Raw genomic sequence first — 16619 nt, 5'->3', positions numbered from 1 at the left:
GGCGCATATTTGTAACAGTGTTAAAGTCGTTTATACGGCTACCCTCAGTGTGACCTGTATGGCTGTTGACCAAGTATGCCTTGCATTCACTTGTGTGTGTGAAAAGCCGTAGATATTATGTGACTGGGCCGGCACGCAAAGACAGTGCCTTTAAGGTTTATTGGCGCTCTGTACTTCTCCCTATGTCCGTGTACACAGCGGCGGTTTAAAAAGTCATAAATTTTACTTTTTGAAACCGATACCGATAATTTACGATATTACATTTTAAAGCATTTATCGGCTGATAATATCGGCAGTCCGATATTTTCGGACATCTCTAATGGAAACCCATTCCATGAAGCTCTCTGCGTACTGTACGTGGGCTAATTGGAAGGTCACAAGTGATTAGGACACATGATTCTGATCATTTGGATGGGTGGCCAAATACTTTTGGCAATGTAGTGTATATGATGTATGCAAACATGATGTAATGGATAGGAATGTCTGATGCTGGATGTCAATAAAAATTATATGAAAAAAGGAAGAAAAATTGAGGTGATTTGGAAAAAAAAAAGAACAAATAAGCACTTTCAGTGAAAAGGTTGAGATGAGCGCTCTTTCAGTTGAAATGAAATTTCAAGTGAACCCGATGAGGGAAACACAAATTGTCCGTTGATGAAACCAACAGGTCGATGGATCGCACAATCAATGACCATTCCACCTGAAAGCAATTTAAAAGCACCGCAGCATCACGGCGGTGGTGTCTTTGGTCACGCATTATACAGCTTGTTGGCTCAATTTTGAATAGTTACTTAATGAATTGCCGCATAATCTGCACGCTTGCTACGGTACGTGAGGGTCTACAGCTGTGTGCGTGTTTTTTTTTTTTTGCCGCGCGGTCTCGCAAGGACACCGTCGTCCATTAGGCAACATTGGTAATTTGTAATTAGCTGATAGTGTCTGTGAAGTGTGATGTAGCGGTCTTGAAAATGGTGCTTTTAATCAAATCCCCGTTCTATTACCAAACACAGTGAGGGAAACACACACACACACACACACACACACACACATACACACACACACACACACACACACACACACACCGGCTAAGTGCATTTAGTGCTGCTGGAATGCAAATCAATGTCAAATGGATCTCCATCTGGAAGAGATTGGCGCCATGCAGCTCCAGCACATAAATGACAGTTTCCTGGAAGTTATCAATGATATTTATGTAATCAGAAAAGGAAATATTCCCTATATTGATAACATTGATATGACACAGCACTAGGGTTGTACGGTATACCGGTATTAGTAAGGTACCGCGATACTAATGATTCATATTCGGTACTATACCGCCTCTGAAAAATACCCGGTCCGCCACCCCCCCCCCCCGCCGTCGTCATGTCGTGACATTGCTGGTTTACGAGCACAATCACAGAGTACTTACAAGCAGACACAGTGTGTAGACAGAAAAGGGAGAACGGACGCATTTTGGCTTAAAGACTAACGATAAAGGTGAAGTTATAACACTGAAACACCCTCAGGAAGAGGTGCTTTAAGACATGGCCAGTCGGCAGTGTTGTAGCTACTTCTAAATCACTAATCCTCGTCTCCATGGCGACAAATAAAGTACGTTTCTTACAAGTATCATCCCTGCAGGACGAGGAATAGCTAAACATGCTTCACTACACACCGTAGCTCACCGGCGTCAAAATGTAAACAAACGCCATTGGTGTATCTACACCTAACATCCACTGTAATGATACCAAGTACAGGAGCGTAACTAGTCGATACTTGTCAGGTTCAAACAGTGATGACATCTATTAAACAAGACAAGAAGCAAAGAATCAAACAGAGACAGAATTCAATGTGGTTCAGTGAGGAGAAACGTGCACATCTGTACCCTTGCACAGTGTCATTACGTTCTGCCAAAAGATTATACGCCTCCCCCTTTATTTGGACTTTCTCTGACCACATGACAACAGCTGCTTCTAAGGGACGAGGTCGTAAACAGCCATTGCCTAAGAATTACAACAGTTCACAGAAAAGGTCGTAAAAGAGTTCAAAAAGAGGTTCGTAAAACAGTTGAAAAAGGAGGTTCAAAAAGAGGTCGTCTGGAAATTGGGCAGATCCTATCTTCTCTCCGCTTTGTAGTCCTTGGGTTAAAACAATATCTTTCTGTTGATTACAATACATGAAATAAAACCGAACACCTTCATGTTGCTTCCCCCCCTACACAGTGGAGTTTTACAAGCTTTCTTCTTGGTAGGTTTCAAAGACAGCTTTTGCTTCTCACCGGGCACTCAATGTAACACGTTTTTGTGATAACTTAGAAACAATTATTCTAACAATACTACTATGATTACGTCGATATTTTTTGGCATCACAACATCGTTCATTTTTTAAAAAATGTACATTGTTTATAAACTCAGGAAATACTGTATGTCTCTGGACCCATGAGGACTTTGAATATGACCAATGTATGATCCTGTAACGACTTGGTATCGGATTGATACCCAAATTTGTGGTATCATCCAAAATTCATGTAAAGCATCCAAACAACAGAGAATAAGTGAATATTACATTTTAACAGAAGTGTAGATAGAACATGTTAAAAGAGAAAGTAAGCAGATATTAACAGTAAATGAACAAGTAGGTTAATAATTCATTTTCTACCGCTTGTCCTTAATAATGTTGACAAAATAATAGAATGATAAATGACACAATATGTTACTGCATATGTCAGCAGACTAAATTAGGAGCCTTTGTTTGTTTACTTATTAATAACAGACAAGTTGTCTTGTATGTAGAGATGTCCGATAATGGCTTTTTTGCTGATATCCGATATTGTCCAACTCTTAATTACAAATATCAACCGATACCGATATATACAGTCGTGGAATTAACACATTATTATGCCTAATTTTGTTGTGCTGCCCCGCTGGATGCATTAAACAATGTAACAAGGTTTTCCAAAATAAATCAGCTCAAGTTATGGAAAAAAATGCCAACATGGCACTGCCATATTTATTATTGAAGTCACAAAGTGCAGTATTTTTTTAACATGCCTCAAAACAGCAGCTTGGAATTTGGGACATGCTCTCCCTGAGAGAGCATGAGGAGGTTGAGGTGGGCGGGGTTGGGGGGTAGCGGGGGGGGGGGGGGGTGTATATTGTAGCGTCTCGTAAGAGTTAGTGCTGCAAGGGGTTTTGGGTATTTGTTCTGTTGTGTTTGTTGTGTTACGCTGCGGATGTTCTCCCGAAATGTGTTTGTCATTCTTGTTTGGTGTGGGTTCACAGTGTGGCGCATATTTGTAACAGTGTTAAAGTTATTTATACGGTCACCCTCAGTGTGACCTGTATGGCTGTTGACCAAGTATGCATTGCATTCACTTGTGTGTGTGAAAAGCCGAAGATATTATGTGACTGGGCCGGCACGCAAAGGCAGTGCCTTTAAGGTTTATTGGCGCTCTGTATTTCTCCCTACGTCCGTGTACACAGCGGCGGTTTAAAAAGTCATACATTTTACTTTTTGAAACCGATACCGATAATTTCCGATATTACATTTTAAAGCATTTATCGGCCGATAATATCGGCAGTCCGATATTATCGGACATCTCTACTTGTATGTTCGATATTTTATTTAAGGTGAAACTTGCAATAAGAAACATATGTTAAATGTACCCTAACATTTTTTTGGAGAAAAAAACCCAATAATGCCATTTTTTGTGAGCCCCTTTATTTAGAAAAGTACCGAAATGTATCAAAATCATTTTCAATACACACGCACACACAATTCTTGTGTGCAACATGATTAGCCGTTTTATAGTCTACTATTATAATCTTACTGCAATTAGTTTAAAACAGATGGTTGATGCTTCAGAGGTTATTTAATTAACCTTCCTTACTTTTAGTGCATTCCATGAGAATAATAATATGCTGGAAATAAATATTGCATATGACTCAACATCTTTTCTTCTCGGTTTTAAAGAAAATCCTATGAGCCAAAGAGCAGAAAAGCCATTGAAGTTAATGTTGCTGGAACTTTGCACCGTGCAGTTCTTTAGACTCCATTTAAATGGTTTTTGCTTTTTTTTCCTCCCCCAGATGAATTAATTTCACCGACAGTTTTGATGTCAAAATGATGTTATAGAGCATAAAGCAAGGCCAGGGGGATCAAAAACAAACAAGGCAATAATTTGCAGCAAAGGTAGACGCCGCTCCTCCATGTCTGCGGCGAATAAAGTCGTTGTGGTGATAAATCTTTTTTTTTTTTCTCGAGCGTATGTTGATGAGATCGGGGAAGAAAAGAGAGCTGGGATGTCCTTGCGGCCGCTCTTGTTGCACGGGCTCAATAGCGAGAATCTTTGTGAGGATGTCATGCCGCACGCTATCCTCTTTGTGTCGGGACTGTTCTTCCACAAAAGCAGACAATGTAGCCAAAGGCGGAAAGAGATGCTCCTTTTGTGACGCATCAGGTGCAAGCGACGGGAAGGGACAAGCTGTAAACATTACATAGAAAAGCTGACAGGGACATCTTGTCTCTCTCACTGACTCATGCTCTCACTTATCAAATGACTATGTGATTTATTCATTTTTGTACTTCATGTACTCTCCCACCCATACGCTCACTCAAGTCACTTAGTCATGTGACCGTAAACTGGATCACACTCACGCTGTTGTAACACGTGGCTTGGTATTGTCTTGCTGAAATAAGCAGGGGCGTCCATGATAACGTTGCTTTGATTGCTCCAAAATGGTAAATGGTAAATGGGTCGTACTTGTATAGCGCTTTTCTACCTTTTTGAGGAACTCAAAGCGCTTTGACAGTATTTTCCACATTCACCCATTCACACACACACACATTCACACACTGATGGCGGGAGCTGCCATGCACGGCGCTAACCAGGCCCATCAGGAGCAAGGGTGAAGTGTCTTGCTCAAGGACACAACGGACGTGACTAGGATGGTAGAAGGTGGGGATTGAACCAGTAACCCTCAGATTGCTGGCACGGCCACTCTCCCAACTTCGCCACGCCGTCCCCAAAACCTGTATGTACCTTTCAGCATCAATGGTGCCTTCACAGACGTGTAAGTTACCCATGCCTTGGGCACTAATACACCCCCATACCATCACAGATGCTGGCTTTTGAACTTTGCGCCTAGAACAATCCGGATGGTTCTTTTCCTCTTTGTTCCGGAGGACATGACGTCCACAGTTTCCAAAAACAATTTGAAATGTGGACTCGTTAGACCACAAAACACTTTTCCACTTTGCATCAGTCCATCTTAGATGAGCTCGGGCCCAGCGAAGCCGGCGGCGTTTCCGGGTGTTGTTGATAAATGGCTTTGGCTTTGCATAGTAGAGTTTTAACTTGCATTTACAGATGTAGCGACAAACTGTAGTTACTGACAGTGGTTTTCTGAAGTGTTCCTGAGTCCATGTGGTGATATCCTCGCGTTTTGATGCAATACCTGAGGGATCGAAGGTCCGTAATATCATGGCTTACGTGCAGTGATTTCTCCAAATTCTCTGAACCTTTTGATGATATTACAGACCGTAGATGGTGAAATCCCTAAATTCCTTGCAAAAGCTTGTTGAGAAATGTTGTTCTTAAACTGTTCGACAATTTGCTCACGCATTTGTTGACAAAGTGGTGACCCTCGCCCCACCCTTGTTTGTGAATGACTGAGCATTTCATGGAAGCTGCTTTTAGACCCAATCATGGCACCCACCTGTTCCCAATTAGCCTGTTCAGCTGTGGGATGTTTCAAATAAGTGTTTGATGAGTATTCCGCAACTTTCTCAGTCTTGTGCCAGCTTTTTTGAAACATGTTGCAGGCATCAAATTCCAAATGAGCTAATATTTGCAATAAATAACAAAGTTTTCCATTTCGAACGTTAAGTATCTTGTCTTTGCAGTCTATTCAATTGAATATAAGTTGAAAAGGATTTGGCAATCATTGTATTTTGTTTTCATTTACGATTTACACAACGTGCCAACTTCACTGGTTTTGGAGTTTTTGGATATAGTTACATACACCCTCACTCATTCACATACAGTCACTCACTCACTTTGCTCGTATCTTGATAATCACAAATGTACTTACTCGTTCATTAACTCACTAATATGTCACTCACTCATCCACATATTGCCAGAAACTCACTCACACATGACACATATAGAGTATAGTAATAAACCCATTCATGCACTCATAATTTAGTATACATGAACAGTGTACTCACTTAATCACTTGTAAGACCAAACACAGTCGCTCACTCACTCCTTTGCAAACTCAGGAACATTTATTCGTATTCATTAGGGCTGTCAAACGATTTAACTATTTAATCGCAAATAATGGCAATTTGTTGATAGTTAACCATAATGAATCGCGATAATCGCAGTTAGATATCATTTTTCGTCATTAATACCCCATTAGACAGATAATGTTGAAGTATTTAATACCATGACTGGACAATAATTCTGCTTTAATGAAATATTTTTAAACAGCTCAGTACAAAAAAGACATTTTACTTGCAGTGTGTTGGTGTCTTGCCAGATTTTGTATTTTGTAGAAATACAGACTTTGTATTCCTGCAGTAGGAGCACTTGCATTCAGAGGAGAGGAGCTGCACTTGTTTAGATACCAGTTTCACACATTAATAACACAAAGTGTGGATTGCTATGATCATGCTTTGATTGTCAGAGATATTTGGTAATGCAATGTGTGATTTGTCTACCTGAACAAACACTTCTAAAATTCTGTACATTACATGTTGTGCAAGTTAATATTTCTGCATGCCAATTTTTTTAACATTCTCTATTTAATAATACAGTGTAATATTTGGCCTGCTAAACATGCTGTAATTGCAGACTATCAATCAGAACATATTATAAAGGAATATACACTTTATTTTAATCAGGCAAAAAAAAAATTCTGTAGGTTGAAATATCACAGATTACATTACAAAACATCTTTGACAAAACATAATCGTAATGTAAGACTATTTGTTATTTAGTCATGGTTGTAAGACCAGATTTATTTTTGACGCGTAGAGTTAATATTGTGCAGCCAGATGTATGTGATTAGTATGAGAAAAGGTCTATTGACATGTTTTGAAGTGACTCTAAGACTTCCTTCTTTTTTCTGCTGAGCTTTTATGTCATCTGACTAAAGCAGTTACATGTTTGCCATGGCTTTGAATTTGAGATTTCCATAATGTCCCCTTTTCTTTGAGCTTTTCTGCTTGCTATTTTTTGAGCTCTTGGCTCAACAGTAACTGAACGCCACGGAATGGACCAAGGGTCCAAAAGGAGTCAGGTCGCTTGCGAGTTAAGCGTGCGTTAAAAAAATGTGTGCCGTTAACTTTGACAGCCCTAATATTCATTCATTTACTTGCTCACGGAGCCACTCATTCATCCAATTATCATACAGCATACAATCAGACAATCTCTATGCTAAGGGTGTCAAACGTACGGCCCGAGGGCCAGATCAGGCCCGCGATCAGGTTTTGCTTAGTATAAAAATGAGCCAAAATTTTTTAATGAAAGAAACCGCTGTTCTAAATGTGTCCACTAGTTGTCGCAATAGCAATTCTTTGTACGTTTGTAGAAGAAGATACGTATTTAAAAAAAAACAAAAAAACACATGATGTTAGACTTAAGACTTCTTTTTTATTGTCATTCACATTTGAACTTTACAGTACAGATAAGAACACAATTTTGTTGCATTAGTTCGTTTTAGTGCAGGATAAAAGAGCACTAAGGTGCAAATATAAATAAATAGATTACTGTAAATATATTGCACTTTTGCATAAACATCCACTTTTATGGATGTATGTTATATTGTCTTTATAGTCCAGCGAGTTAATCCGTTTTTGGGGGGAATTGAGGGGATTATTAAAGGCCTACTGAAACCCACTACTACTGACCACGCAGTCTGATAGTTTATATATTAATGATGAAATCTTAACATTGCAACATATGCCAATACGGCCGGGTTAACTTATAAAGTGCAATTTTAAATTTCCCGCTAGACTTCCGGTTGAAAACGTCTATGTATGATGACGTATGCGCGTGACATCACTAGTTAAACGAAAGTATTCGGACACATTGAATCCAATACAAAAAAGTTCTGTTTTCATCTCAAAATTCCACAGTATTCTGGACATCTGTGTTGGTGAATCTTTTGCAATTTGTTTAATGAACAATGAAGACTGCAAAGAAGAAAGTTGTAGGTGGGATCGGTGTATTAGCGGCTGGCTGTAGCAACACAACCAGGAGGACTTTGACTTGGATAGCAGACGCGCTAGCCGCCGACCGCACGGATGATCGGGTGAAGTCCTCCGTCCTTCCGTCGATCGCTGGAACGCAGGTGAGCACGGGTGTTGATGAGCAGATGAGGGCTGGCTGGCGTAGGTGGAGCGCTAATATTTTTATCATAGCTCTGTGAGGACCCGTTGCTAAGTTAGCTTCAATGGCGTCGTTAGCAACAGCATTGTTAAGCTTCGCCAAGCTGGAAAGCATTAACCGTGTATTTACAGGTCCAGGGTTTAATAGTATTGTTGATCTTCTGTCTATCCTTCCAGTCAGGGGTTTATTTCTTTTGTTTCTATCCGCATTTGAGCACGATGCTATCACGTTAGCTCCATAGCCAAAGTGTTTTGCCGATATATTGTTGTGGAGATAAAAGTCACTGTGAATGTCCATTTCGTGTTCTCGACTCTCATTTTCAAGAGAATATAGAATCCGAGGTGGTTTAAAATACAAATTCGTGATCCACAATAGAAAAAGGAGAAAGTGTGGAATCCAATGAGCCCTTGTACCCAAGTTACGGTCAGAGCGAAAAAAGATACGTCCTGCACTGCACTCTAGTCCTTCACTCTCACGTTCCTCATCCACAAATCTTTCATCCTCGCTCAAATTAATGGGGTAATCGTCGCTTTCTCGGTCCGAATCTCTCTCGCTGCATTGTAAACAATTGGAAAATGTGAGGAGCCCTTACTCCTGTGACGTCATGCTACTTCCGGTATAGGCAAGGCTTTTTTTTATCAGCGACCAAAAGTTGCGAACTTTATCGTCGTCGTTCTCTACTAAATCCTTTCAGCAAAAATATGGCAATATCGCGAAATGATCAAGTATGACACATAGTATGGATCTGCTATCCCCGTTTAAATAAAAAAAATTCATTTCAGTAGGCCTTTAAGATGCATTCAAGAGTCTTATGGCCTGAGAGAAGAAGCTGTTACAGAACCTGGAGGTTCCGCTACGGAACCTCTTTCTAGAGTCCAGCAGTGAACACAGTCCTTGGTGGGTGAGGAAAATGAGCAAACTACATAAATAATATCCTGTAATTTGATTTTGATATTTTTTTATCTTGATAGTCTGAAAACTAACACCAATGAGTTGACCGATGAACATTATCAAATCATTTATTAAGAAAGTATAAATAATGACAAATAAAGATAGAATACTATTAACCGCAACATGTAAGTGTAAAAAAACCCCAACATTATGATTTGTACATTTTCAGAATGTGCTTGTTCTATTTTTGGACAAAGAAAACAATCTGAAATTGTCTTTATTTTTAAGTTATCGTGCTGTGATTTTACCAGTCCGGCCCACTTGGGAGTAGATTTTTCTCCATGTGGCCCCCGATCTAAAATGAGTTTGATACCCCTGCTCTATACGCTCCCTTACTGGCTCACTGACTCACTCTTATACGCTCCCCTGCCGACTCACTCTTATACACTCTCTTACTGACTCACTCTTATACGCTCCCCTGCCGACTCACTCTTATACACTCTCTTACTGACTCACTCTTATACGCTCCCCTGCCGACTCACTCTTATACACTCTCTTACTGACTCACTCTTATACGCTCCCCTGCCGACTCACTCTTATACGCTCTCTTACTGACTCACTCTTATACGCTCTCTTACTGACTCACTCATATACGCTCCCCTGCCGACTCACTCTTATACGCTCTCTTACTGACTCACTGGCTGATTCAGACACAAAAGCAGCAGACAGTGTGCCGAGGGTGTCAGGGGGGGTTCGATGCCTCTGTGCTGCCAGGAATAAATTAGCGCTGCTCATGAGTTTGACCTGCTGACTAACACCTAAATTCTCTTTCCTTCCTTCCTCTCACTCCTTCCCCAAACCCAACCACGACATCTTCTCCCCATTTTTTAACTAACTTGTCATCATCATCATCATCACAACCCCCCCTCTGCCCTGACCCTCCCCAGCCAACATCCTGACAGTGGTCATCCTGTCCCAGCTGGTGCTGCGTCGTCAGAAGTCGTCCTACAACTATCTCCTGGCGCTGGCGGCCGCCGACATCCTGGTCCTGCTCCTCATTGTCTTTGTCGACTTCATACTGGAGGACTTCATTTTGGCCACGCCCCTCCCGCCGTCCGTAAACAGCGCGGTGCAGGTGCTGGAGTTCTGCTCCATCCACACCTCCATCTGGATAACCGTGCCGCTCACCGTCGACCGCTACATCGCCGTTTGCCACCCGCTGCGCTACCACACCGTCTCCTACCCGGCCCGCACTCGCAGGGTGATATTTGCTGTCTACGTTGGGTGCCTGCTCTCCGCGGCGCCTTACTACTGGTGGCCGGAGCTCTGGCACGGCTGGCCCGCCTTGGCGAGCGGCGGCGAGAGCGAGAGCGGCAGAACCGCCGCCCAGCACGTGCTGGTGTGGGCCCACTGCGCCACCATCTACCTCCTCCCCTGCGCGGTCTTCTTCTCCCTCAACGTTGTCATTGTCCGCAAGCTGCGCCGCCGTCGCAGCTGCTTCCGCATGCGCGGCTACTCCACCGGCAAGACCACCGCCATCCTCCTCGCCATTACTTCCATTTTCGCGGTGCTGTGGGCGCCGCGCACCCTCATGATCCTCTACCACTTTTACTCCTCGCCGCCGACCTCACAGGGCGCCAGCCGCCTGCTTCATGTGCTCACAGACATGGCCAACATGCTGGCTTTGCTCAACACCGGCGTCAACTTCTTCCTCTACTGTTTCATCAGCAAGCGCTTCAGGGGCATGGCGGCCAACGTGCTGCAGGCGCTGGTCCGCTGTCGGAAGCAACCGCAGCCGTTTTACGCCAGCCATAACTTCTCCATCACCAGCAGCCCCTGGATCTCGCCCGCCAACTCCCACTGCATCAAGATGTTGGTCTACCAGTACGACAAAAACGGGAAGCCCATCTGTATTTCCTCTTAAGGGTTCGACCACCTGTACAGCGTTTCAATGTCAGGTTTCGCCAGCCCCGGCAACCATCCTTGCCTGCATGGGACTGTTCGAAGGCCAACCTGCAAGCCGGGCACCGCGGTGGCACTTAGTATCCTTTGAGCCCAAACACAACAAAAAAAGATAACCGAACCAGCATCACCATGCAAAAAAAAAAAGAGAATCACCCCTATTTAGGGTTTCCGGTGCGCCAGCTGTAGCGGTACGGAGAGACAGCCCGCCTGGGAGAGTCGGAGGTGACACCAATGAAAGTGGACTGCAGCTACTCAGAACGCCTGCTTACTCTCTGCGCTCATTTTCAGGAGGGCACTGAACTTGGAAGTCTAAGCGTTCTCCTCTCCCGGCTCGTGATGTAAAACTCTTAATGGCAGTTGTAGGTTTTTACCATGGAGTCTGGTGCTTGCTGTGAGATACGAGTAGTTGGTGTATTCATGCTAGACTGTTACTTGTAGCGTCCAGCGATAACGTTACACACTGGTGGCTATGAGCTAGTAATCGTTTCTCTAGTATTAGGAAGAGGAAATTTCTGCCGTCAGTAGATAGTCCTCTATGAACTAATAATGGCTCTAGATGACTTACTGTTAGCCATTACCCGGGTGAATATTATACATGTAATTGGATGTCTCTTTAACCCTTTATACGCCAGAGGAGTGACGGCAAATGACTTGTTTCCAGCAAGTAAGACGAGTCTATGGATGTTCTTGGTCATCCAGTATTCTCATGTAAGACCCTTATATAACACATACTTTTCCGTTTTATACTAAGGCCGGCAAACCACCACTCCGGCGGCTCCGATCGGAAGAGAATATTTTAAGAAATGTGCTTTTTTTGAAAGAGTTCTATAATGTTCGACTATCCGTAAGCCAGTAAATGTGTCCAAAATGTCCTTTACGGTAGGAAGGGTGTTCCTGGGATTAAAGGCCTCACCTCTTCTCCTCCGACACCTCCACACAAAGAAGTAAGCTAACCCGGGTGAATATTATACAGGTAATCAGATGTCTCTTTAACCCTTTATACGCCAGAGGAGTGAGTGACGACAAACGACTTGTTTCCAGCAAGTAAGACGTGTCATCAAGGTCTCATGTCAGACCGGACATACCTTTCCGTTTTATATTAAGGCCGGCAAACCACCACTCCGGCGGCTCCGATCGGAAGAGAATATTTTAAGAAATGTGCATTTTTTTGAAAGAGTTCTACAATGTCCGACTGTCCGTAAGCCAGTAAATGTGTCATAAATGGACACATGCTTGACGGTAGGCCTGGTGTTCCTGGGATTAAAGGCCTCACCTTTTCTCCTCCAACACCTCCACACAAAGACGTAGAGCTAACCCGGGTGAATATTATACATGTAATTGGATGTCTCTTTAACCCTTTATATGCCAGATAGTGAGGAGTGACGGCAAACGACTTGTTTCCAGCAAGTAAGACGTGTCTATGGATGTTCTTGGTCATCCAGGTCATTGTATTCTCATGTAAGACCCTTATATAAGACATACTTTTCCGTTTTATACTAAGGCCGGCAAACCACCTTTCCGGCGGCTCCGATCAGAAGAGAATATTTTAAAAACCTCTAAAGGCCTTAGTGGCCACATGCGTGGACAGCACCTGTTACCTCTTATTTCCAAAATTGTGTACAGTACTGAATTGGGGTCTTATGCCGACATATGGACACTCATACTGCTATCTGGTGGTGTCAGAAGAGTATAACATACAATGGAATTTGGAAAAAAAAAAGTGTAAAAATAAAAATTAGCATGTCACTACACACGAAGTACACGTTTGTGTACTTATGGACTAAGTACATCATATCAAAAGATGATTTTTAGTTGTTATTCGAATTAGGGTCCAATAAGCCCAAATAGCAAAGACAAATAAAAAAAAGCATGTAAACAAACAGCTTGGGCCTTAAGAGGTTAAGAAATGTGCTTATTTTGTAAGAGTTCTATAATGTCCGACTCTCCGTAAGCCAGTAAATGTGTCCTAAATGCCCATTTACAGTAGGCATGGTGTTCCTGGGATTAAAGGCCTCACCTTTTCTCCTCCAACACCTCCTCACGAAGAAGTAAGCTACAAAAAAAATCCCCAAAAATACAAATCACAGCAGAGATTAATATTACAGATAAATTCAACTGTAAAAATAAAAGATATAAACATTTATAAGCTGTGTTATGTTTTGCAGCTCCAGCCTTATTTTCTTAAGTGGAAAAAGTAGCAAAAATGCCTTTTTTGATTTAAACTGGTCGAGACGTTTATACATACTAACCAAACAGGTCGTAGTATGTAAAACGCATTTCTGCATATTTCGGTGTACTCTTGGCTGTAAAGGCTGCCTTCACACTTGTTTCAGTACTTTGAAAAAAAAAAAAAAAAAAAATGTAAAAGACGATACATCGCTTAGACTGGTATTTTCGTCGTGTGTCCAAAGGGCTGTGCAGTAAAGAACATATGCAAAAAGTAAGGACGTGATTGGGCAGCTTTTGTGACGTGACTGAAATATTCTTAAATAGTAGCTTATTTTTCTATTTACCAGCTTAGATTTGCCAAAAAGCTTCTAAAATATACTCTTATATAGCGCTGTTGTCACACACACACAAACGGAGCAATGTATTTTAACGCATTGTCTCGTACGATTTTGCCATTTCTGCATGCTTTTAGAAGTAATTTTCACACCAGAGCTCCAGTCATCATCATGGAATGATTGCGTTGTCACGTGACTTAAAGCACCGTACTGGCAGAGCAAACGTAACTGGGTTCGTTTTAACCGAACCAAAAGTATGAACGCAACTAGCAGAGGAGTTGTGTTACTCTAATTTTAAAGTAACAGTCATGCAGCTCAGAAGTGAGATAAATGAGGAATAAAAAAAAAAAATCAGATTACCCACACTTTAGAATTTGGAATATTCATGACTCACTTGAATAATTTAAATTAATATTTTGAAACAAATACAATTTTACTGTTATGTCACACGGACATTTTTTTTAAACGTGTTACTTGAATGCTGTTATTTGCGCAAAACCATTCGCTGTTAAAGGGGAACTGCACTTTTTCTTGGACCAACTTGTCGGAATACCTACTCAGACTTCTTCTATCCAGGTGAAATGCATGATTTGTGATCTAGGATAAACTTTCAGCGCTTATAATAACAATATCACTAATACTTGGTCAATATTCAAATCATGAAATGTAAATTTAGTATAGTTGCCGCTTTTTTTAATTTTTTTTTTTTTTAATTCGATTTTATGGGCGAAAGAGGAGCTCCCGTTGGCTCCGCTGTAAACAGACTTTTATTCACTTTTATTTATTTACCAATCCACCTGTCGTATTTGTAACAAACCAAACTGCTTGGTGGAAAACGTGGCTTGACAAAAACAACGCTGGTTTCCTCCAATACTTTTCCTGCCTCCAAAGATCTTTGGTCTCGGAGGCCACATTGTAATCTTTTCCTCATTTGGTCCTCCTGCCTAATTGAAGTGGAGTCATATTGATGGACAGTCGTGTACGTCAACATCTGTCTCTGCGTGCCGTGGTCTCGCCCCGATGTCATAAAAGTGAACGCATTGAGATGTGAATCCATCCTGCAGACACCTCGGGTGCCACATTCATCTGTCCTGCCAAAAAGGCCAGATGATAATTCCTGCCTGGAGGGATTAGACACTTCCAGCCTTATTTGTTGGTCTATTTAATAGACAACGCTCTAAAGACAATGAATGTTTGATGCATCCGTTAAATCGTGACCTTCGTATTCATCCGACTGACACACTTTTCTAACCACACGCCTCCCGTCAAAAATGGCTAAAATGATATAAGACTTAACTCGCTCTTGTAACTTGGAAGCAACATGTTGGCAGAAGGACAATTTTCCACGCCGCGCTAAAGACCAACAGTTGGGCCCATGTGGTTTCCGCCGTCTCTTTCCATCAACGATAACTACTCCCCTGTTTCTCTTCAGGTGCGCGTGGGGATGGATGAGGAGCTCTGCCATTTCAAATCCCCCGTCTTTGTTCGACACGAATTGATTTTACACCAAATTGCAAAGCGAATGAAGGAGTGTGGATTGCCACCTGCTCCTCTGCGTCCTCATTTTGTCTTTTTACCCCCCCAGCAGCCCTCTCTGCTTCCACGACATGTTAGACGCACCTGCTTGGACTTCATTTGACAATGATTCTCTTCACCTGTTCATTTTCTAAGAAAATGACAGGAAAACAATGTAATACATATTTTTAAGTTACTTTGCAGTAATCTAAATAGGATATATATATTTTTTTGGTTATGGATTCAGCTATCTGAATCAAGTCAAGAAATATTTATGATATATTACTTTTTGTATAATATTGTGTAGCAGAATGTAGCATTTTCAGCCCAACGTGTTTGTGTAATGCAGGGGTCCCCAAACTACGGGCCATGGGCCGGAAGTCACAAGTAAAAAAAAAAAAAAAAGTTTTATTTTATTTTTTTAATCTGTCCTTTCTAATGCATTTTCTACCGCTTGTTACTCTCGGTGTCTCCTATTTACATGAATATATATGTATAATATATATAAATATATATTATATATATACATATATACCCATACATATACATACACACATTCATATATATGTATATACACATATCAATCAATCAATCAATGTTTATTTGTATAGCCCTAAATCACAAGTGTCTCAAAGGGCTGTACAAGCCACAACGACATCCTCGGTACAGAGCCCACATACGGGCAAGGAAAACTCACCCCAGTGGGACGTCGATGTGAATGACTATGAGAAACCTTGGAGAGGACCGCATATGTGGGTAACCCCCCCCCCCTCTACATATGTATATTAATAAATAAATACATATATATACATATGTATATTTATATATACATATGTATATATATATATATACACATGTGCCTGCTCTCTGCCTGTATATGTATATATGTTTACATGTACAAATATACATGTTTACATATATATATATGTAACCATATGTATATGTACATGTGTATATTTATATATATATATATTTATATATAAATATGTATGTGTATATATATATATATATATATATATGTGTATACATATGTATATATACACATACATATACATATATATATAAATGATAAATGATAAATGGGTTATACTTGTATAGCGCTTTTCTACCTTCAAGGTACTCAAAGCGCTTTGACAGTATTTCCACATTCACCCATTCACACACACATTCACACACTGATGGCGGGAGCTGCCATGCAAGGCGCTAACCAACAGCCATCAGAGGCAAAGGGTGAAGTGTCTTGCCCAAGGACACAACAGACGTAACTAGGATGTATAAGGCGGGGATTGAACCCCAGTAACCAGCAACCCTCCGATTGCTGGCACAGCCACTCTACCAACTTCGCCACGCTG

General features: G+C 41.4%; 1 protein-coding gene across 3 annotated transcripts in view; it reads left to right on the top strand.

The window, feature by feature from the left end:
- The window catches only part of gpr139 (G protein-coupled receptor 139), a 122441-nt gene extending 106853 nt beyond the window's left edge, over window positions 1-15588 (top strand). For all 3 annotated transcript variants that reach the window (XM_062037062.1, XM_062037063.1, XM_062037061.1), the window contains one exon: window positions 10231-15588. In XM_062037062.1, coding sequence (XP_061893046.1) covers window positions 10231-11207 — 977 coding nt within the window. In that variant the 3' untranslated portion in view covers window positions 11208-15588. The remainder of the gene's footprint in view (window positions 1-10230) is intronic.
- Window positions 15589-16619: the final 1031 nt, after the last annotated feature.

This window comes from Entelurus aequoreus, linkage group LG25 (assembly GCF_033978785.1).
Source record: "Entelurus aequoreus isolate RoL-2023_Sb linkage group LG25, RoL_Eaeq_v1.1, whole genome shotgun sequence".
Classification (NCBI taxonomy): Eukaryota; Metazoa; Chordata; class Actinopteri; order Syngnathiformes; family Syngnathidae; genus Entelurus; species Entelurus aequoreus.
This window is presented reverse-complemented; position numbering and strand designations above follow the sequence as displayed.